The 24,189-nt window shown below is 37.7% G+C and overlaps 2 protein-coding genes across 2 annotated transcripts in view; both read left to right on the top strand.

Annotated features, from left to right (window-relative positions):
• The first annotated feature begins 9,469 nt into the window (after positions 1 to 9,469).
• On the top strand, positions 9,470 to 12,701 carry LOC122989667 (uncharacterized protein C2orf72). Its single transcript, XM_044362688.1, has 3 exons — positions 9,470 to 10,350; positions 11,049 to 11,162; positions 11,814 to 12,701. Exons 1-3 carry the CDS (start codon positions 9,573 to 9,575, stop codon positions 11,909 to 11,911), a joined length of 990 nt encoding a protein of 329 aa, XP_044218623.1. The 5' UTR covers positions 9,470 to 9,572; the 3' UTR covers positions 11,912 to 12,701.
• A 2,193-nt stretch (positions 12,702 to 14,894) lies between these two features.
• psmd1 (proteasome 26S subunit, non-ATPase 1) overlaps positions 14,895 to 24,189 on the top strand; it is a 42,122-nt gene continuing 32,827 nt past the window's right edge. The window contains exons 1-16 of the mRNA XM_044361420.1: positions 14,895 to 15,079; positions 16,314 to 16,357; positions 17,061 to 17,134; positions 17,408 to 17,577; positions 17,827 to 18,035; positions 18,371 to 18,514; positions 19,409 to 19,635; positions 20,179 to 20,239; positions 20,353 to 20,481; positions 20,644 to 20,732; positions 20,853 to 20,931; positions 21,039 to 21,212; positions 21,454 to 21,565; positions 21,893 to 22,089; positions 22,539 to 22,634; positions 23,264 to 23,328. Of these exons, the coding sequence (XP_044217355.1) occupies positions 15,064 to 15,079; positions 16,314 to 16,357; positions 17,061 to 17,134; positions 17,408 to 17,577; positions 17,827 to 18,035; positions 18,371 to 18,514; positions 19,409 to 19,635; positions 20,179 to 20,239; positions 20,353 to 20,481; positions 20,644 to 20,732; positions 20,853 to 20,931; positions 21,039 to 21,212; positions 21,454 to 21,565; positions 21,893 to 22,089; positions 22,539 to 22,634; positions 23,264 to 23,328 (1,886 nt within the window). The 5' untranslated portion in view covers positions 14,895 to 15,063. The remainder of the gene's footprint in view (positions 15,080 to 16,313; positions 16,358 to 17,060; positions 17,135 to 17,407; positions 17,578 to 17,826; positions 18,036 to 18,370; positions 18,515 to 19,408; positions 19,636 to 20,178; positions 20,240 to 20,352; positions 20,482 to 20,643; positions 20,733 to 20,852; positions 20,932 to 21,038; positions 21,213 to 21,453; positions 21,566 to 21,892; positions 22,090 to 22,538; positions 22,635 to 23,263; positions 23,329 to 24,189) is intronic.

The following is a 24,189-nucleotide window of genomic DNA, read 5'->3' as shown; positions in this document are numbered from 1 at the left end:
GTTGCTTACAGTGGACTGTTTGTTTGTCTTTGTAAGTGTCTCAGCCCTGGAGAAAGGACGGCTAGAGGAGTCGCAGGGCTTCTGGAGGACACTTGTCTTTTCTCTCTCTCGCTCCAGAGGGCTGAGGTTCTCTGCACCTACGAGTTAACTTGTAACTCAATGACCTCTGACTCTATGCGTATCTAAACAGAACAATAGCTGTTTCCAAACTTTACTTGTATGTTTGTGTGTGTTTGTGCGTGTGTGTGTGTGTGTGCTTCTATGTGACAGTTGGAAACTCTAATTGAATTTAGGGCTGAAACCATTTTTATAATATCAACATAACCCATATCAATGTACATTAAGACTCAAGAACATAACACACAACACAACACAACACAAAACTGTCCAGAAAAGTCCAGCCCCACCCTATACTGTCTACCCTTGTCTTATCCTCGTCTATTCCAGAGAACAATGTCCTTTTATTACTGTATTGTATGTTTCAACAGCAAGCTGATCCAGGAAAGGCCTCCACAAGTTTATGAACTCCTGGACATTTCCTTTGAGTACAGAGTTAGTTTTTTTCAAATGGAAACACATTAAAAACTTCTCTATACCACACTGTGACAGTAGGAGGAGCGTCCTTAATTCATTTCAACAGAACACATTTTCTTTCCAAAAGTAGCGGTTTATCAAGTAGTTTATGTTTCACAGAAGGAAGTGATGCACTTTTAGAAGGTAGACTCAACAAAAAGAGACCTGGTTCTTTCTTAATTGTAATTTTAAAAATATTACTAACTTCTTTGGCTATCCAATCCCAAAACCATGAAAATAATTCCCTTGTTCTTTCTGACATTTAACACATAGAGGTGATAGTTTACAATCCATTTTATTTAGATTAACTGGGGTTATGTGTAATCTATGAAAAATTTTATATTGAATTTTCCTTAATTTATAGCTGGTACCAGGTCCTTAAATATAAGGATTTCCTGGCTTTATTTGTCATATATGACAGTATATGAAATATCTTTGGAAACAAGCAACCTGAAGATGTCACTTTGGGCTTTAGGAAACTGTGATGTTCACTATTCACATTTTGTAGACCCACTGCATTAACTGAAAAAAATATCTGCAGATTAATTGGAAATTAAAATAATTGTTAGTTGCAGCCCTAATTTATGCAAAAACATTTTTTTTCATTACAAAAAATAAATATATGTAATGAATACTACAAATCTAAAAGCACATATTTACATGCTTTATATTATGGAACACATAAATGAAAACCTAGGCCAGATCAGTTGTATATATCAGTTTACCATGTATTTAATGCAATAATCTTTAGATATGAAACAGTTTATAACCGTTTAGGGTGCATTTATAGGAGCACAGGATCTCTTTTAGCTGGTACACCCAGTGATAAAATAAAACACAGAAGGGAGATGATGAAAAATACTGTGACTAAATTAAATGCTAAAGCACATAAAAGCGAGTATGAAAATGGTATAGAAGGGAGAATGCAAATGAGAAGAAAACAGCTGGTCTTATAAAAACATTAAGACAAATTAAACAAATGAATAATGATGCCAATTTTGCACAGAACTCTTAAAATTAAGAACCAAGAAAAATAACCCTCTCCTCAGCTTGGCAGCATTTTTGAGGTAATCTAATGGTTTTGAAAGCATTTCAATAACCCAGGGGTCGTAGAATTTTCTGAACCCACAGAATAAACTACCAACATTTTATGGCAAGAATTTCTAACCAAGAAGTTACACGAGGTTGCAGCATTACATTTTTTTTTTTTTTTTTTTGCAATGATTAGTTCCAGTCTGTCTGTGCAATAATGCCTAGCTTGTTTAAACACCCCAAAATGTATTTTAATGTGACTGAAGTGGACTAAACAGGTGCAATCAGTGAGGTATCAGAGCTTTTACATGGATTCATTAGGTCAGGTCTATTTCAGGAAGCATGAGAAGGGAAGATGTGTGTGTCAGCCTCTACTTGATCAATCCTCCCAATTAGCAGGGGTGCTGCAGGGGTGACTAGGGTTGTCTGGGGCTTCCAAGCAGTACAGGGCCTTTCAGAACCACGAGACAAAACTGTACTTAATTAGATGCATGGTGTTAAGTGCATCTGATCTAAGAAGATGTCAAAGATCCAAGAATATAGTAGTAGAGTAGCGGCCCTGCCAGCAAATGTTCAAGTGTAAATCCACCACTCTTATTTATTTTGCAGCCATTTGCATGCCTGAACTTTCCCCAAACAGCCAAGGCATTCACTGTCATCCTGCTGACGTGTGACTGACACTCTACACAGACCGTTAAATTGAGGAACATTGTTTCAAGAGAACTTCAGTGACGTCTGTGTGGTTTGAATCTTTTCTGACGATCACTGTACAAATCAACAGCTACACCAGCTAAACCGTGTCCCAAAGTCTTAACAGATGGCGCTGCGGTGTCCACGCTGACTGATGTGTCATCCTGTAGTAATGACACCACAAACAAGATGTGTTGGCCCAGACTCTGAGCGCACATCCAATTTATCCATATTCATCATTCCTGCTCTCGAAGGAATTTGCTTTGTTTCGACATGCTGATAGTGAGTGAATATTCTGTTCCTCTCTGGCATTCATTTAGTCCTACAGAACATTGTGGTGTTGGTGATGAATTTCACAACACACAGTACATGATGCTGCTTGGGTGGCAGTAACAGGAACTTGGCCAGGCTTTGCTCTGTGATTTAGAGGAGACGAGTTATAAATATCACTCTCGATAGGAAGACACTGCCACCTAGTGGGCAAAAGCCTGCACAAGCTTTTACTGCTGTAAAGTACAATTATTATACAATTCTGCCATCTAAAGGCTATTTTTGAACTGCTCATGATGAAACAGGAGGAGCAGCTACTGTTTGACTGGAGAATATTTGATTCAAAGATCTGCAAAGGTTGAACTTTGTTGTCACTACAGCAGTGTTCATACATTGGTCTTTTACACTGAAAATCATCACTGTAAAAGAGTTTGTTTGTTTGGTATTAAAGTGATTGCATAATTGATTAAAAAATGTTCTCTATTTACTAACTTTAGAAAAGTAATAGAACCAAATTGCAGACATTTCAAATGAATCTGAACTTTTAACTGCGTAACCACACAACAACAAAAATTCACTTTTACAGTAATTTTGGGAAAGGTTATGTTTTCTGTGACAGATTTTATTAAGGAAAAAATGTACTATAGCAAACACACGAAACACTACAGTATGGTTTATGCACTTCAGCAATGTAGAGGGATGAAAATATAAAATAATGAAAAACTGACAAGTTTATTTTTAGTAAAGTAGAGAACCATAACATTATATTAAGGGATGTGTGCATAGGTCAAGGGATGGTTAAGAGGTGTTTGTCTCAGAAAGTGTCTCTTCTTTTACTATTAAATCCTCAGCTGTCTGTTTTCAAATCTGAGCACAACTTTAAACCATTCAAAACTCAGCATTTTATTTTATTTAGTCAATAGATATTTTATAGAGTGGGTAGTATGTGGTATTTTATATTTTAATTTGTCTATTTTGTCCACTCTCCTTGTATATTTTATCTGGTGTCTTTGTTTTAATTTATTTTGATTGTATTTGATTTTATTTTCTTTGATTTTGAAACACTTTGTGTGACTGTGAAAGGTGCTATATAAATAAACTTTGCTTGCTTGCTTGCTAGAGTGCTTCACAAATGTACAATAGAAATGCACTTGTGTTATTGCAGCGCTATACTGTTAGTTAAAACTTTAAAAGTCAGTGATAACATGAAGCTGTAGCCTGGTTAGGTACCTTATTATTCTTTCATTGTCTAGAATCAGTAACTGTAAAAATACACCTGTTAGACCTTCTCTATACCACAACCATTAGCTGCACTTTGTTTTCCTGAGGAGGATTTTACTAGGATGCATGTTTTATTCTGCAGTAAAAGTGCTGGATTTCTTTTGTGATACTGGAATACTGTTAAAACAGAACAATAAACATTTCCTGAATTTTGAGCTTTTAATCCATCCAGTTAAAGATGAACTTTGACGTTTTTGACAACCATTCAGTCATTGTCAAACACTTATCATAAAGTTTACAGGCATAAGAAAACTTTCCCCCCAAATCTGTATCTGCTTTTACTGGAGTGCCCTCTTGTGGAAGAGCTCTATAACTACATGCTTGTCTAACCATTAAGCAAATCCCCCATTCATACATTCCCATAAACATACACTATGTAAAGTAAGGTGAGGAGTGTAGTACAGATTATCTATGGATATAATCTCTTTCACTACAGCTGCTAGACAGCTGTGTCACTTGAACCTTAATAGATGTAATTTCTTGAGACATGCTTGAATTACTGATGCTGCTGTATTTCTTGGGGGGACATTTTCAATAATTTGCCCCTTGGCTGCTGGCAACGACTGTATTCTCCAAAATTTTGAAAGCAAGGAAGGACGAGACCTTGGTAGACCCTAACTTAGTCTTCATATTATAGAGTACATAGAGTTTTGCCCTGTTGATTTTCATGCTATGTTGTCATGTGAATAGGGTTCTATATAACTTTGAAGAGTTATAGTCAAATAAAATTAAACATTTTCTTCTGTTTTTTCCCCCACCCCACTGCACCCCTACCTCACTGTCATGCACACATACAAATACGTAAAGTTGATGGTATTATTATCATATTCTAAAAATGTGTATAATCTTAATATCATATTGTTTAATTGTAAAGCAAGTGCAGACTTTGGTTGTAGCACAGAGATGCATTCTTCAGCCATCCAAGTGAGCTGTAGCATCAATAACTGCAGCCTGACTCCCACCACAAGCTAATTGATTGATTAGTTGATTTCACTCTTAAAAGGTCTGATTTAATGCTTTTTCATTTCTGAACTCTGTGTGATGAAACTAATGAATTTGAAAGGTTGTGAAGATTTTCAACAACTGCTGCAAAAAGTCATTATTCTTACTAAAGTGGGGAACTTTGCTTTCTGATTCACAGTCCATGTGCAGGATATTATTTCATCATTAGTATAATAAATCCTTTTGCTGGCATTAGTTAGTTGTACATATTGTATTATTCTTTCAAATGTTTGATGGATGTAAAACGTTCCATGTGACTGAAGTTAAACTGAATGTTTTCCTCTCTGATTATAGAACTATGTTTTTGATTTTTCATTCATTTTGACTTGTATTTACTGTGTCTTGTCTTGTCTTAATCAATGTTTCTTTTTTTAAATATTGACAACAAACAGTGCTAGTCTCATGAGCAGTTTGATTTCCAATATTCCTGTATTACAAATAAATTCTATTGCATGTTAATATTTTCCCCTACAGTATCCCACTATCCCCCCATGTCCGAGCCTTTGTGACACTTTCTTCTTTGGAGACAAAACCTGGCTGAAATGTAATACCATTACCCCAGTTCTGGTCTGTTATGCATTGTATTAAAGTAGGACATACAGTAGTAATGTTACTTCCCAGTGAGTTTTAAGTCAGCTTCTCCAGTGCTGGCTTTGCTTTTTAGCTCACTATGATGGAGAGGAAAGCTTGTTTTGGAGTTCAGCGGTGTAGAACCTGCACCAGTGTTGGGTTTGGTCGCTTGCTTTTCTTACTGCTTCTTGGGACTGAATTTGTTGGTAAGCGGTTTATACTTTTAAGAAAGAATTATCTGGAAAAAAAAGAAAAGAAAAAACAGTTAAAGTACTATGTTGTATAATGCTGTTTGTCACACTTTTGTGATATTATAACATGATAACCATTATGACCATTGAATGTTAAAGACAGAATCCACCTAAAAATGTGACACTGTAATGTACCTTAAATTTTTTTGGTCAAATGGGAAAAAATTGTGTTTTGAGAAATGGAGGAGCATACTGGCAATTATTAACACATCCCAGTTACCATCAACCAGTTAGATTAATCTAAACTCAGCTTTAATTGAGAAGGAACAAGTTAACATCCTCCTCTGAAAGTTATTCTGGGAAATGGAAACTACACAGTGAGGAAAAGTGGGAAAACTACACATTAATCTGCGACACTATGGAACTAAACACCTAGAATGCAGTTAACATCATGTCATATTGTTGGACTCATTTTGTTCTTTAATAAATCTGGTTACTGTCAGCTAAATATAAAGTCAACATCAAGTACCTCCACCACTATTCCTCTTATCGGTGTGTTCCTTCTGAAGTTCAAAATTTCAAATCACTCATGTTTCAACAATGTGATCTCCAGTTTTCCACAAACAATGAGACTTCATACAGTACAATAACAGGATTAGACGTACCGGTTCGCGGTGTTTTTCTGCTGGGTTAAAGTTCACCAAACACAATGTCTCAGGTTCTCAGGGGGTTTCTGGGCCATGGAGAGAAACTGCCTCCAGGCCATCGGAAGAGCAACCACTCCTGCAGCATTCCTTCACTACAGGTTATCAATGTTTCTGTGTACTTGCCTGAGGAGGAAATTAGGCCAGTTCATATTAGTTCATTCAAACAGCACATTCTACATTTTACTTTTTAATGATGTCAAAATCAAAATATCACAATTAAATGTGTTATTTGCTTTGTGACCTGTCCACAGCATTGCCATTGCAGATTCCATATGAAACCAACATGACAGAAATGAACGTCCGCAGAAAAAGAAGCTCGGCCTCCACTGCCACTAAAGAATCTGTTTTTCCATCAAATATTTTGACCACCTCTCATCTCTCTGCTCTCAGAGATCTGGTGTCAGAGAAGAAAATCTCAGGTTTGCACAATTTCAACCACAGTACCTCACTCAACTCATTACAGCATGATGAAATCAAAAACATTATCTGTGAAGGGAAGATAAGTTGACCTGGACCAAGTACTATCTGCAAATATGTTTTGTTGTTTGTTTCACTGGATACAGTGCATCACTATTAATTTAGAATTTAAAAAGGCATTTCTAGGCTAGTATTTCTCCACATCCATTAATTAATTTATAACATCAAGTCAAATTTGAGTTATGTAAGCTCTTTTTTGGATTAAATAACTCAACAACTAAACTCGATAAGTGCAGTTGTCTGTGAAAGTTGCTTAAGAAAACTAAAATTACATTTGGTGAGTAAGATGGTGTAATGCATTATGAAACATTTTTTACTGTACTCAGTTCACAACCTACCAGACACTATCTGAAGTTTCCTGATACAGTAAACTCTCCCTGCCTGGTACTATCTATCTGTTGACTGATATGAGCTTTTGAAGTCTCATAGACTCTGGTGCTCATACTGTTTATTTCTCTAGCTGCTACTTTGTTTGATTTCACGCTGACATCCGGTATCATGGAGAGCAACAACACACTAGATCAAAAGTGTTGTTACACTCCCTTCTATAGGTTGAAACACTGCACTAATAGTGAACTGCTGCATCACATTTGGGACAGGGACAGACCTTGCACCCTGGTAAAATCTTCAACCACAAGATGGCAGCAAAATAAAGATTTTTTAAATTATTTTATGTGTTACTTTTTTAATCTGACTGTTTCTCTGTTTCTTGTCTGGATGAAAAAGCCTAAATAGCATTCATTGTAAATTGTCTCAAGTAGAAAAGGAAGAAAGAAGAAATTAAGTGGGAAGCAGAGTACTTGTCAGCTAATGTGAAGTTTACTCGATGTCCCAGGAGTCAGACTGAGACCATCATGGGACACTAAAATCTTCTCTGAAACCTGGAAAGTAAAATACTGTTATAATAATTAATTTTCAAAGGCATTGTGTTACCAAAATTGACTCTGACTTGACTGCATAACGAGTCAAATAAAAATCCTATTTATTCACTGAAAAAACAAACTCTTGGATATATTGCTAAGTTAAAATATTGATTTTTTTTTTTTTACAAACAAATATTAGTAATACATTTGATAATTAACTTCCATCTTATGATCTTCTGAATAGAGACACTTCTCCATCATATCAGAGACAGACAACATCACACAGGTCAAAATGTGATATTTAATATCACAAAGACCAAAAACAGTCCAGTCAAACCCAGCTTGCAATTATTATTTGGCTCAGGTCTGAATAAAAGCTTTCCAGACAATTGCTTGTGTTATTTCATTTGCAACAATGATGACATTTTTAACAACTATTTCAGTTGATGTTACTGATAATAATGGCTTGTTTTTATATTATGACTGTGGCGCAATTCATATCAGAACTTTCTTTTTTTTTTGGCAGTTCGCTTAGGTTTCCGTGTCTCTCTCACTGGTCCAAGTGAGCTCCTTGACCATCAGCTGCTCCTCTCCCTGAACAAAGAGGTCAGTAGATTAACTCCAACACACCTGCACAACTCTTGTAGGCATAGAAACATATTGTGCATTTAAAATGGTTGAAACTGTAAAAAGGAAATAGATATTAACTACTACAGATATATCTTTAGAAAGAGCTGCTGCAGCTTTCACTTGTGGCACTTGCTCATCTAAGTCAAAAAGTGTTGTCCGTAGTGAGGATAGATATGATCAACTATAATTAAAGTCATTATTGGTAAATATACATATATATATATATTTTTTTTTTTTAAATAATATTGACAAAAACATCATTGTTTATTTTGCTTTTAAGTGATGTTTGATGTTAAATACCCAAAGGTGCAGTTCACCCTTGAGTTGAACTGCAATGACATGATGAAGCAAGTACGTGAAGCCAAACAACAAACACACCACCCAACTTATCAATGTTCAACCAGTCTAAAGGTCAAATGCCAAAACCTCTATACTGGTTTTGGTCAGACAGTTCTAGTTTATGATTTATTCAACAGTAAACAATGTGGCAATCCCACACAGACTCGGCAGGTGAAGTTATTTAATTTGTAAAACAGGTCATAAAGTCAGTGGCATTTCAGACTGACAGCACTCTTTAATTAAGGAACAGGCATGGGTGGATTAACGGATTAGCGTCACAGGAACTCAGCAGCCTGTTGATGTAGTGGAGGGTTCAAGGGTGAAAGGCATTTTTCATCTTACAAAGGAGTCAAGCATTGCTTAAGCTATTTTAATAATTATGTAGAAGAAGTGGGTAAGACAAATGTTGAAGTTGATGCTTATGACTGTCATCTCTTTGTTTCCTTTTGTCTTTGAGAAGGCAGGAATATACAACACTGGAGGGAAGGCAGGACTCTTTTCCATGCGAATATTGGAAATCAAGAAAGTGACCTCTGCACCCTGAGATTTCATCATCCCAGAGCCTCTTTAATTATTTATGAGAATTCATATAAAAATAACCGTACTATGTCCTCTTGAAGCACATGGTATTGCTGTCATATAATTTTGTTTCACTGTGTTTTTTTTATTGTCAAGTGATAATTTTTTGTTTAGCTTTCCATTAAAGATTAACTTCATTATCTCCCTAACATGCCTGTGTTGCTTGCAGTTTAAGCCCCCAACAGTTGGCCCCGCCTATTAAACGAAACAGCCAATAGAAATATGCGCTGAGCCTTAATCCCCACCCTCCCCATTGGTCTTCCTGCTGACCGTGAGTTTTCTGCACTCTGCCGGCTAGGAAGGTGATAGTGAATGGCTTGACGGCTCATTATGCGTAAAGGGATCCGCGCAGCCGTAATTGCGCAACGATGGCAGACTCGGCGTCCCCGGAGGACACGCTGCCCGAGGAGGAAAGGGAGTTTCAGAAGATTATTGCTTTGATCGGAGGTAAAGAGAGGATCTATTTGGTCAGCGACGCCTGTAAAAGTAAAGACGTGGTTGAGGATGAAGCCGCAATACTGCAGGAGTTCATGCGTGACATGTTCCACATCAGCAGCCTTCCGGACAGCAGTGAGCAGCGCCCTTCACCCCCCTCAGGCAGTCACGACGATACTGGAAGTGGAAACCACGCTTGCTCCAAAACAGAGACTGTTAAAAGTAATGAAATACCACTAACAGTTAGGCCCGAGGATTTGGATTTGAGAGTGAGACCGGCTGGAGAGGACACGGTGAAGGAGAAGCGGCCGGTGCGCAATGGCAACGCTCAGAAAACAGCAACGAGGGGGGCAAACATTTACAGCCTCAAGCGAGCGATAGACTCTCCTGTCATCATGTTCATCTTCAGACAGTCATTCATCAGCAAAACTTCCAACGAAGTGTGCGTAAAAGAGATTTTGAAGGACGTAAAGGCACGTACGAAACGTGCCAGAATCGCCCGACCAGCTCTGGTTGGATTAATACGCACCAGACAGGAGAGCGCCGAGACTCATCAGTGTGCGCAACTCCTGGAGCGTCTGATCCGCTCAGTATTCCACAAACATTCACCAGGGACAATATGGGTTGGCTGTTTCATTCCGAAGACAGATGACAAAATGCTCAGCATCAAGAAAAACACCTGCAAAGTTATATATTCATCTCAAACAGCAGGTGTAATAAAAGACATTTTCCATGTTCATAAAGTGGTTTTTCACGTAACCATCCAGAGCAAAACTTATTTACTCCTTGCAATTAGTGTAGCCATTGTAGACGATTGTGAAATTTAGGAAACATGCAGATTTTGTACTCAAGGACATGTCAGCGGGGCAGATGCTGGTCAACATGAAGTCTGAACCCTGCTGTCTTTAACCAAGGCACCATGCAGCTTTGAGAGCGCATAAAATATTACACAGCCAAAATGACAAAGAACATGAGAATGTCACTTTTTAAAAGGATAGGCCTACTGTACAGACATTACAAAAAGCTACAAGCTATCTAGAAAATGCCTTAGGACATGAAAATTCACATGATGAGGCCACCATAAACATAGAGAACTCAGTAAAAGTATCTAAATGAATATAACATAGTAATTATACAGATACCATTGTAGATAAAATACCTTTGCAGATGGTCCCTGGAAACTCACTAATGAGTACTAACAGCAGAAATATTACACGAACACTATAATGATTTGAATTGGTGCACCTCGTTAATGTAGGTCAATCCATGACATTCACAAGACCACATTTTTGCACACATTTTATTCCCAGGCAAGGCTGCAAAGACCCGGGAACAAAAGGAGTATTCATGAAACAAGAAAACCCTTAGATAAGCTGCCAAATTGTTAAATGCTTGTTATTGCTTTTCAGATAATACCAGGAATAGAGGGGAGCCGCTTTTCTGGCCATTCCAATGTTTGTCCTGGCCTCAGAGAAGAGGGGCTAGAGAGCAGGCCAACAGCTCTCCAACCAGCAGGCAAAGAGGTAGCAGCACCATCCCCAAAGTTCAGTCTGAATGAGATGAATACAGACGTTTTCATTCCCACAAGATCTTTTCTTTTCTGCATCCATTTCATACACCAGCTTTAGCCCTGTTCAGGGTTCACAGGCAGCTGGAGCCTATCCCAGGTTAGACAACATGGTCAAAAGGCAGGCTACACCCTGTACAGGCTGCCAGTCCATCACAAAGCCAACAGGCAGAAAGGGATATTCACACATTCACACTTTAAAGGCTTCTCTTTCTTCTCTTCAGACTTTCAGCGTATACAGGATGTTGAATTTTGGGAAAACAGTGACTTACTTTTTTCAGAACTTTAGAAATTATTTTGATCCATCACCATCTGTCCTTTGACAAGTCGTAATGTATATTTAACAAGTTAACTTGGGAAATTTAGGAAATTAATTACCGAGGATTTATTGCAAAAATAACCTCTGGAATGGATTCACCATCAGCTTGACCCTATACACAACTGTGTTATTCATATAGTATTTATGTGAAATTGGCACTGGCACCATATTTTAAGGACTACAACATGTTGTACACTACATGCATAGAGAGCAGAGACGTAGCTGAAATTAAATAATTTTATTCATTTTATTAACACGGTAAGTAACAGTGTTTTAATTGTTTTTCAGGTGACAGTGGAAGTGTAGAGGAGGGTATTCCTTTGAAAATCAGTTCCCCTTCTGCTGGACCTCATGTGGACAAAGAGTCAGCTGGAGGAGACAGCTGATGTCATGACCTGTCGCTGCAGGCAGATCACTGTAGACAATACTGTTTTTACTGTGAAAAGATGAAGAGCCCCTCTATGTGAGATGGGGTTTCTTCATGGTGCTCGATATTCCCGCTGCTGAGCCAACGTCATTCTTGACCTGAAGGAATATGTTGTTAAATAATGAAATCTCTTGCCATCTTTCTGATTTATACATTGTACAAAAGTTAGTCACAAAGGGATTTACTGTGTACATGTAGACTGTTTACCAGAGCAATATCACATCATTTAAAACCACTCTTTTCTTCTTTTGAGAACTTTAGATAGAGAATTGTAAGTTATTACAGGTGGAGATAAGGCTTGGCTTGAAAGCTTATAGCATAAGTACTGCTTTAACATGATGCATTGCCAACTGAACAAAATGGGCCACTGCTCTATGACCCCAGAACTTCAGAAGCTCCAAAAGTCCCAGGTTTATTGTGGGTCAACTCATTTGTGCTAATTTAATTGAGGATTTGTATGGGAACATGCACCACTAACTGACATATAAGGGAACATTTTTTAATTGGTTAACAGGGGCCCAGCAGTTCATTTTTTCTTCCAGACTGCCCAGCAAGTTAATCCAGCCAATCGTGCAATGTGAATCTTTTCTTTTTTCACTGGCATTTATTAAGATTGTGTGCCTTAGATGAGTGCTATTAACAGCAGCATTATCTGCAATAGAACAGGAACAGTCTCTTTTTCACTTTTTATGTATTTATGTAGGCTACTGGATTGTCCATTCAAATAAATATGTGATGACACATTAAAACTTGCGTGTGCAGCTCTGTTAAAAGTGACATAATGCCAGTAATGGAAAAAATATTCAGATCCTTTACTTAAGTAAAAGTGGAAATACTGTGGTCTAAAAATACTCCATTACGAGTAAAAGTCAAAATGTTACTGTTTATATTATTATAGTATATTATGTTCTTTGTTTTTGTCATTAACAAATACATGTAAGAGCATTTTAATGTTGTAGTTTATCAATGTGGAGCTAATCTTAGATACTTTGGGTAGATCAATAGTATTAGTACAGCATCATAATGAGGGTTGCAAGTAATGATTATTTTCATTATCGATTAATCTGTTGATTATTTTCTCTAATAATTTATTAGTTGTTGGTCTGTAAAATTTCAGAAAATGGTGAAAAATGTTGATCACTGTTTCCCAGAGCCAAAGGTGATGTCCTCAAATGTCTTGTTTTGTCCTGATCAACAGCCCACAATCCGAAGATATTCAGTTTACTGTCATAGTGGACTAAAGAAACCAGAAAATATTTGCATATAAGAAGCTGGAACTGAGAATTTTGAAAAAAAAAAAAATATTACTAAAATATTCAAGACAATTAATCAAATATCAAAATAGTTTATTATGTATTTTCTGTTGATTGACTAATTTATGAATCAACTAAACTTTGCAGATTTATTTATTATATAAGTGTATCACATGTTTTTGTTATTATAATAATAATACATATTTCATTTATATAGCATCTTTCACGCGCATAACAGGTGAAAGTGCATAACAAATTTAAACAAAGAGCAAACAATTCAAACAACAGTTGGGCTATGAAAAAACATACTTACAATTATATTTATAAATATGTACATAAAATATAATATTAAAGCTGCAAGCAGCGTTGGTTGGGACCTTGCACTCTGGCCTGTCAGGATCAGATCATTTTGCTTTTTAAAAATGAGGGATATTTCTTACAAGTGTGGTGTGCTTTATTTTTGAAAGTTTGATTGACATGTGTAGTGTCACGTGTGTAGAGACAATAAGTAACTACAGCTGGACAAAAATACTCATATATTTGAATGGAGAGTGTGAGCTAACCCACACCTTTTTGAACATTTACTGCTTCTAGATAGTTTTAGATACAGACTTCATTTGAACTTTAAATGAGTCACGAGACTTTGACCAACAAATCTTGAATTTACATGTTTTTTTCTATCTTTTACTGTTTTTGAGATATTAGAGTCTGAGTTTTAAAGTCTTTTCTTGCTCATCCTGTGATTTTATAATGAGTGTGTATTGTGGAATGTTTCACAGCACTGAGGGAGTGACATCACTAGGAGCAGTTGGAGAGGAGGATTTTAGAGTACGCTTTTTGTGAAATCTCCTCATAAATCCCATGACTTTGGCTAAATCTTACATTAAAAATCACAGTTTACAGTAGGAAATTTCGTGGCAAATCCATTGATACAGGTTTGAAAGTGGTCAGACTTATAGTTAGACGTTAGAAGCCTCTGTTTGACACAAAGGTCATGCCTCCCCATTGTTTTACATTGTAAGGGTGATGTGGCACTGCAACTTTGAGGGCTTATAAAATCCAAACCGTTCGAGTTATTACAAAGTTTTTAGCAACTTCTTTTCAGCACAGTGTCATAAGTCACCTATTAAAGTTTGAAGCGAATACCATTAACACCCTCGGAGGAAATAGCGTTTGTTTGGTGGCCAAAATTGGTGCAAAGTCTTATTTTGAAAGGCTAATTGCGGACTTCCTGTTGGATTTAGGTCAGGGGTGTCAGCATATGATTTGTAGGTCTTGATGAGACGAATAATTGAGTTTTGGTTTGATCTCTCTACGACATCCCTACGGGCCATGGCGGCCATTTCAGTTACGTAGGTGGCGCTAGAGAGCACATTTTGGCACTTTGGGGGTTAATTTTTACATTTTATCAAATTTTTCACCAGGCCTGATGTGCGTGCCAAATTTGGTGAGTTTTTGAGCATGTTTACGGGGTCAAATTTAGAGTTTGAGTGGCATAATAATAAAGAAAGAAACAAGCAAACAAACACACGAAAAACAATAGGATCCTCGCCCTTAGGCAAGGACTACTGTTTTACAGTAGTCCTTTCTCTTTTGGGCTCGGTCCCTAATATTAAAATATGAATATATTTTTCCTTTATGTTTGTTTTTTAATCAGGCGCCAAAGAGGCCAGCCACGCCGCAGGTCCTTCAGTAGGGGACTTGCGGTAGTGGACAAAAAGAAGTTAGCAGCCGCTGCGATTGGTTCTACTGTTGTACAAATCTTTGATTTTCTTTATAAAAGCCCCTGAAATTCGCACGGAATCCCACCGTCGAAGCAGGATAATTGTGGGGTTGAGGAGGGAAAAAGGAGCCAATCATGATAACATCTGCCGGTAAGTCGTACAAAGTGGTTTTATTTTGCTAGCCGTGACTTAAACTAGCTGCCATTGATTTAGCTGAGTCACATAGCTAACTGCCAGTTAGCCGTTAGCCTGTGGATGTACATCCATGTATCAGTCGGTGATCAGAAATAAAACAGCCCAAAAATGTTTTTTTATGGAAGGAAGGGCACCTCACAGTCTGTCTTTGGTGATGTAAAGATTAATTTAATCAGAGGAGGGCTGCAAAATTTTAGTTAACGCTAACAGTACATCGCATAGGAATCCAGCTATTCAGCTGTTCTTGGAGATCATGTTCATAACTACATGGAATGTAATGTCATGTTGTTAATTTGTGAATGATTCCTCGAAGAGGAACCTAAAGTTAAGAGATTCAAGAGGTTTTATTGTCACATGGACAGCAACACAGCAGATGACAACACTGAAGGCAGTGAAATTTGACTTCCTCGAGCTCAAGTCAATTATATATATATATACACACATATATGTACATATATATAGCACTTTTCATACACAATGGCAGTTCAAGGTGCTTAAAACATCAGCATAAAAGCAATTTATCGAAATACAAAAATACAGAAATATAACAATTAATAATGACCACCAAATCAAGCGCAAAAAATAATAATACAAATAGGAAAAAAAATTACATAAAAAGGTGAAAAACAGTTGTCCAGCCACACACACAGTCAGGTAAGAAATTGGCTAGTCATAAGCCTGAGAAACAGGTTTTGTTTTAAATGTGGAAAAAGTAATGACTTATCTCTAGTTCCAATAAGATTATATAATAAAACAATTTTTTAAAAAAATACTGTAATGTTATATCCTTGCCATGTATCCTTGAAAACCTTCTACGGTTAGTGTAACATTAATTTTGCAGGACAGGTTCAGATTTGACTATATTTGACTCTGGTCTGCCTGCTCTGATGCCAAATGTTTCTAATACCCTTAATTTATTACTAAGTGGCTAACATTCTTGATTTCTAAATGTGAATGGGTTTCATTAAATATGATTGGTGTCTCAGATGCAGTATTTGAATACATCACGATTAACTTAATACATTATTTAAATTCCTTAAATTTCATCAAAGTATTATGGGTAAGGTGTTTTAGTAATTCAACTTTTAATGTTTAAGAATAATAAGAGGTATTTCAAGCTGTCACACATGCTCTGTCACTGCAACAAAATTGAGTATAGAAAGTTGCTTACATCTCTTTTTTTCTGCAGCTGGAATTATTTCGCTCCTTGATGAGGAGGAACCACAGCTCAAGGTAAGATCTGAATGCACAGAGGTTGTAGACCAGGTGCCTGAAAATGGCAAGCAACCATACAGAGAGTCTGTCATGTCATGACAAACTCTATAAGTATAGTGTGGTTTTACTTACTGGCAAAAGCACACAAGTTATAGGACCTTAAACGTTTCACAAGGAGAAAGTGGCAAATCCATTAGCATGTATGTAATACACAAAGCAACGCTTTTGCAAATGCAACCTTCACCTCTTAAAGGGGTTGCTCTTAAGCAGATTGCTTGATGTATTGTACAACCAATTGAATAATGGTTCCTGGAGGTTTCCTGAGAAGCCTGAAAGTGTGGGATGACGTTTTCTCTATCAGGTCCGGTAGACTCTTTGAGATTGATCTGTCTGTCCTCCATACGTCTCATTGCTTTGATTTTGTATGCAAGATGAGCCACGAAGGCTGAAACCAAGAGGCTGCCATCTCTGCCCGTGTCTCTGATTGTGTCATGAAAGCAATGCAAGCTTCAGATTTTCTAATCATGGTTGTGGTCAGTTACAACTCTATTAATGTGGGACTTGTGTGATGATTACACCCAGTTTGAAGCTCAGTACTGACAACATCCTGAACACATGAGCACGGCTTATGAGAGATCTTTAACTCTTTCATGTAATTAAGTTTTACTGTTAACACAAAACATATATATTTTAATGCAACATCTCTTTGTTTTACTTGCAGGAGTTTGCTCTGCAAAAGCTAGACTTCCTTGTGAATGACTTCTGGGCTGAAATTTCAGGATCTGTTGACAAAATGTAAGTATCATTGATGAGTTCAGGAAGTAGATCTGACATAAGAATTTTATATTGAGCAGTAAACCGATGCTGAATGTTTATCTGATGACTATAATTGAGTAGGAGGTTTTTTTTAAGCAAATCTGAGTCTCCTTTACTGCTCTGTGACAGAAACCGCTCTGTTGGTCATAAAAATGGTCATTTGGATTTGAACATTGATTTTACTTCCAGTAGTAATACATAGTCTTTCTGGTGTACTTCAGTCTTTTTCATCTATATGTTTCATACTCACAGCGAGGTCCTGTATGAGGATGAGACATTTCGTAGCAGAGAATTTGCTGCCCTGGTGGCCTCTAAGGTTTTCTACCACCTTGGAGCCTTTGAGGAGTCTCTGAACTATGCTCTTGGTGCTGGAGATCTCTTCAATGTCACAGATGACTCAGAATATGTGGAGACCATCATTGGTGAGTGATAAAACACTTAATCTTATTTTTCTGACTTATTTACTTCTGTAGATGTGATACTCTGTTGTTTACTTACCAATGTGAATTAAATTACTTTAAATGAAAAAAAGAAATATCTTACTGTCAGCGTAAAGACTGACCTTTTTAGTGGAGAAAGGCATGTAAAATAGTTTTCTGACTTGAATTATGTGACTGAATACAGAAGGGAAATGGGGCCCCACTCTTTGTCCTTTTTGTGTCTGCTACTAGCCAAATGCATTGACCACTACACCAAGTTGCGGGTGGAGAATGCTGAGCTGCCGGAGGATGAGGAGAAGAAAAGCATCGACCCCCGCCTTGAGGGCATCGTCAACAAGATGTTCCTGCGTTGCCTAAATGATCACAAGTACAAGCAGGCCATCGGCATTGCCCTGGAGACCAGGCGCCTTGACATGTTTGAGAAGACCATCTTAGAATCGGTAATTAGTTCTTATCCTTCACAGCTGACCTCAGATCAGTTTGGTTAAATACTCAACAGAATAGCTAAAGTCTTATTAAAGAGTCTGGTATACTCAACAAAATTCTGTCCTTTTCTAGAATTAAACTTTTAAAAAGATCTTTTGAAAATCACTTTATTCAAAAACAGGAAATGGCCAAGAATTTGTTTCGCAGCCTGACAAAATTAGTTTCCCAGTACATTACTGGTACAGGCATAATTTTCATAGAGGAGTCCAGATTTTGAATACCGGTCTTGATTGTTCAGTGTTGAAACACAGTGACAATTTCATTTTCTTTTCCCTCTCCTTTTTTGCAGAATGATGTGAGCGGCCTCCTTGCCTACAGCCTGAAGGTGTGCATGTCCCTGATGCAGAACAAGAAGTTCCGTAACGAGGTGCTGCGAGTTCTGGTCAAGCTCTACATGAACTTGGAGAAGCCTGATTTCATCAATGTCTGTCAGGTAACCAGCAGATCCTCAAAAATACTTTTATGCATCATCGCCTTGACTAACCTGACCAAAACCTCTGTGTAATACATACATGTCTTTCTTGAGACGGGTTCTTTCCAATGACGTATTTGTTGTGTCTATTTAGTTTTCAATTGTCAAAAAAAATCTACAACATAAATCTTGATTACAGCACAAAAGGATTGTTTTAGGACACATTTTTTAAAATTCTTTGATTGTTTGCAGTGTTTTTTTTGTTTAAAAATATTTTTAGGGCTGCAACTAACGATTATTTTCATTAACGACTAATCTGTCACTTTTTCGATAAATTGATTAGTTGTTTGGTTCATAAAATGTCAGAAAATGGTGAAAAATTGTCAATCACACTGTTCCTCAGAGCCCAAGGTGACATCTTTAAATGTTTTCTTTCTTGTTTTGTCCACAACAGTCCATAACCCAGAGATATTCAGTTTACTGTCAGTTTACAGAAGATAAAAGAAACGGAAAATATTCATATTTGAAAAACTGGAATCAGAATTTTTTTTTCTTAAAAAATTACTCAAAACAATTTATTGATTATCAAAATAGTCGGTGATTAATTTGGCAACTAATCAGTTGAGTAATCGTTAAAGCTTTGAATATTTGTATTAGAACACAAAATTATCCCATAATGGGTAGTTACCCATACCCCTTTTGTTTGTTTGTGATGATGTCTATTTTATTGACTAAAGCTAAACAATACTTACTCTGAGTCATACCAACAGCTATACAGATAGTTAATGTGCTAGTAACAGTTGACATCGCTTTATACCGATTTATTTGTATTGCTCTACTTTCACAGCACTTTCCAAAACTGTGTCAGAATTTAACATCCCTCTTTACTTTTTTTTTCTCTTCTCCCCACTCTAGTGCCTGATATTCCTGGATGACCCACAGGCTGTTAGTGACATCTTGGAAAAGCTGGTGAAGGAGGACAACCTGCTGATGGCCTATCAGATCTGCTTTGACCTGTATGAGAGTGCCAGCCAGCAGTTCCTCTCTTCTGTCATCCAGAACCTGCGAACTGTTGGAACTCCAATCCCCGCAGTCCCTGGCTCTACAAACACAGGCACTGTGCCCACACCAGACAAAGACAGGTGGGCAGGGGACGAGAACAAGGACGCACCCCGGTGTCTTAGTTCATGCCCACAAATGCTTAGGCCTGTCACACTGCAGCCAGAACAGATGGTTCTGATTTGACCTGTATTAGCTTTCTGTACTGAATTTCTGAGAGTCTGCTAAACTACACGGTGTTCAAAGATGCTTGTCCATAATTGGTAGCAAGCATGGTGCTTTTGGCAGGAACAAAAGTAAATGTGAAGTATTATCTTGCTTAATATGTTTTGACACAGCTTCTTTAACTGATATCTGAATGAGAACAGTTCATCTAGAATTTCACCTGAGACAAAAAAGTAGATTTCCTTTGTTTTATCATTAAAATCCTCAAGCACCAAGCTGAACATGCACTCATGTAGATATTCAGAATCTGAATATTTATTTTATGAATGAATATATGAATATTTATTAAAACTGAGCTTATTTAAGATATAACAAATAGCATATTATGTTACTTATGAAGTTGAGTACCTGTGATGATGTGACCCAACATTGAAGAATGTTGTTTCTTGTTTGTGTTACAGTGACGCAATGGAGACAGATGACAAGGCTGGAAGCTCCCCTGCTGGAAAGCCAGCAGAAACTGTAAGCTCTTTGGATTGTTTTTGTGATACCAGGTGCTTGTCACTTTTTCTGTGTTTCAGAGCAACTTCTATTTAATTCTCTAACAATCATATTGCTTCTCTTTGTTTTTATAGAAAGATGAGCCCAAAGACCAGAACGCCAAGATGATCAAAATCCTTAGTGGGGAGATGGCCATCGAGCTGCACCTGCAGTTCCTAATCCGAAATAACAACACAGATCTAATGATCCTCAAAAACACAAAGGTAATGCAGGCTAATGGGCCTAATGGCTTAGAGAATATAAATGAATTAAACTACTGTTTGCAGGCAGATGAGAAGCAGATTGTGCATCAGTTGATAAGAAAATTAACTGAATTTGCTCTTAACAGCTTCTGCTTCTATATTTTTTTTTCTCCTTCACTTTAGGATGCAGTGCGAAATTCAGTGTGCCACACAGCCACGGTCATAGCCAACTCTTTCATGCACACGGGAACCACAAGTGACCAGTTTCTTAGGTAACTGTGCTGTAACAGAAAACATCACAACAGAAAAATATAGTCTGTTGCATAATTAACATTGCAAAATGTACTTACTACATGTGATTGTTAGACCAAAGTTTTTGTTTGTCCTTGTAGAGAAAACTTGGAATGGCTTGCAAGAGCCACCAACTGGGCAAAGTTCACAGCCACAGCAAGTCTGGGTGTCATCCACAAGGTAAACTTGTCACTATGATTGTAATACAGTGTGAAAAAACATAAATTGGATTTTATTTCAGATAGGCTTCATTTAATTTGAAATGTATTACGCTGTGTTTTTTTTAGGGTCACGAGAAAGAGGCACTTCAGTTAATGGCCACTTACCTGCCCAAAGACACTTCCCCTGGCTCTGCCTACCAGGAGGGAGGAGGCCTGTATGCTCTGGGACTCATCCATGCCAACCATGGTGGGGACATCATCGACTACCTGCTCAGTCAGCTCAAGAACGCCAGCAATGATGTGAGTTGGCTTTAAATGCTGGTTCATTGTCAAAAACATGTTTATATTTGAATGTGACTCACGAAATTGCTGGGTTGCAAAATTTGGCGACATCATTTGCTTTTAGTAAACAGTTCAATGCATAATCCTACAATTTTTTTTTTGTAGAAACCTGCAGCTAGTTTATTTCATTTTGTCAGAGTTTGAATTTATGTTTCGGTGCTTCATCTCACGTGGTCTGTTTTCTTCTTCTGCTTCACAGATTGTCCGTCATGGTGGTGCTCTTGGCCTTGGTTTGGCTGCTTTGGGCACAGCTAGACAGGATGTTTATGACCTCCTCAAGTCCAACCTGTACCAGGATGATGCTGTCACTGGTGCGTAAGCCCTGGACAAATTCAAAAGTTTTGAAACGGTCCTAAACAGAAAGCTGTTCAGTACATTTTAATGAAAATTACCTAAAAACTATCATTAGTATTTGTACTTCCTGCGTGTCCTTGTATAATGTCAGAAACGTAGGTAACATTTTGATTTGGGTTGCACAAAAATATGAACACAGATTAACAGCTGACTGATGAGATGCATGAACATAAATATTGTATTTCTGAAAGGATGACGTATGGTGTATATAGAAGCAAAAAAAAAGTCAACTACATGTTAAAAGCCAACACATGTTATGCTGACCATATCATGTGACCTCTCAGGTGAGGCTGCGGGCTTGGCCCTGGGTCTGGTCATGCTGGGCTCCAAGTCAGCTCAGGCCATCGAGGACATGGTAGGCTATGCTCAGGAGACGCAGCACGAGAAGATCCTGCGTGGCCTGGCTGTGGGAATTGCTCTGGTCATGTACGGACGCATGGAGGAGGCTGATGCCCTCATTGAGAGCCTGTGCAGAGACAAGGTAAGGCTGGAATGGTCACAGAGGCCAAATCATGTACACAATGAAGTCAGAGTTGTCTTATTTTCTAAGAACAACAAAGGCTTGTTTTGTGGCATTGGTGTAGCTTATGCATATATTAACACAATACATACGGACGGACCTGAGCTTGATTAATTCAGAGGATATTAAGTGGGGAGAGAATTCAAGAGGAATTCTCATTGTATCTCACCAGGTCGTTGCACTCAATAAACTTTGCAGTTGCAATGTGCAGTTTCAGTGTTTGATGTATTGAGTCCTGCATGTACTCATACGACCCCTGGTTGCGTGTGTTTATTTCATGTCTCCTCTGAACTCCTTGCCAGGAATCCTTAAAGAGCTAAATTTGGGAAATGACTCAAGCTATGTTGATTGTAGTTGTGCATCCAGACACAAAGTGTCAAAGCTCTGCTTCCCTTCACTGTCTACCATAGGACCCTATCCTGCGGCGCTCTGGAATGTACACCGTGGGCATGGCTTACTGCGGCTCCGGAAACAACAAGGCCATCCGACGCCTGCTACATGTCGCTGTAAGTGTTTCTCGTAATGGCCCTCTTCACAGTACATTATTTCACTGAGAATTATCATGCTGGCAGTGAAGCAGATGCCAAGTCTGCACAACTGCAGCTGGTATCATAATTCTAATTACTTAGTTTAACATGTGGTTATGATTGTTTCATCAGAAAAAAGTATACTTTTTTTTTTAGACTATGATTTGATGGTTAAATCATCAGACTCGCATGCAGCTTTAATGTAAGTGTTTTCCCGTTTGAGTTTGAAGCTGTGGTAAAGAATTCTAAATCCATTTTGTCAAGACATCTTTTGTTGGAACCAGTGCCAATTACTAGGACTGCCTGAATTACAACACTTTATTTTAACAGGGAGAAAGTGCAAGAAAATTACACTACAGCTTAAAGATTTATGTATATGCATTTTCATTGTGCTTTCGGTGGCTTACATTTGCAATTGCAACATATATCAGAGGTGTGAACAACTTGTCCTGTAGGTGGCACCTTATACAAGCTAAAGTTATTAGATTCTGTGAATAATCCTCATACTGTGAGCCACATGAGAACTACATCATAAATGTTAATTGCAGGATTTGAAGAGTCTCAGTATCTGCTTTGGTTATTTAACTGCTTTGTTTGTCTTAATTAAGGTGAGCGACGTGAATGATGACGTCAGAAGGGCTGCTGTCGAGTCCATTGGTTTCATCTTGTTCAGGTAAGAACCAGACTAAATTACTTGAGCTATGAACACTGTGTCTGGTTCCTCTACACCCACCAGACGCTCCTCTGTTGGGATTATCAAGGTCATCAATGCCAAAATTCCTTTGATTGATCTGCCTCTAAACAAGCACACACTGATTAATGTTAATTAAACACTTATGCATTTTAGAAGGTGGCACATTTTTTTAGAGAAAAATGCTTTTTAAATTCCTCAAAGAGTATCAGTACCGAAACTCAGAAATTATAGTGTATTGAAATTGTTCAAATTATACCCAGCCATAGAGAAAACAGTTAGTAGACATTTACCTCTGGAATAGACTTCATTGTACAGAACTGTTTCATCTCTTAGGTTGTCTTTGTTTATTGCAAATATGGCACTGAAAGTTTTTAAAATATTTTCACTTTTTCCTGCAATTCATGCAAAATGAAAGAGCTAAATGGTCTTTGTTAGATAACACCCAATAAAAAAAAACATCCAGGTCTTCATGGAAGGTATTCCTCTTGTCAGAGGAAACTGAACGTTCTTGTCATTGTCACTCACACATTTTCTTTCCTGGCTATTTATAGAGATTTGTTACTCTTACAGCGACATGAATTTACCAATCAGAGACCAGAGCAGTTTTAAACAGAGCGCCTAGCCAGTGCACAAATATCAGGGTGTACATTTTTAAGCCCAAAAAAGGCTATGCAATATTGTGTGATCAATTGGCTTCTAGATAAACCAAGTGTAAATCTTTCCTGTGTTTAGAAAGACTTCTGAACCAGAACAATTCAAATACTGTCCTCTTTTCCAACTTCCCACTTCCTCCACACCCCCAACATGCACATTTGCGCCCAGGGAGGACAGTTTTAAGTT

Source organism: Thunnus albacares, chromosome 9 (assembly GCF_914725855.1).
Source record: "Thunnus albacares chromosome 9, fThuAlb1.1, whole genome shotgun sequence".
Lineage (NCBI taxonomy): Eukaryota > Metazoa > Chordata > Actinopteri > Scombriformes > Scombridae > Thunnus > Thunnus albacares.
This window is presented reverse-complemented; position numbering and strand designations above follow the sequence as displayed.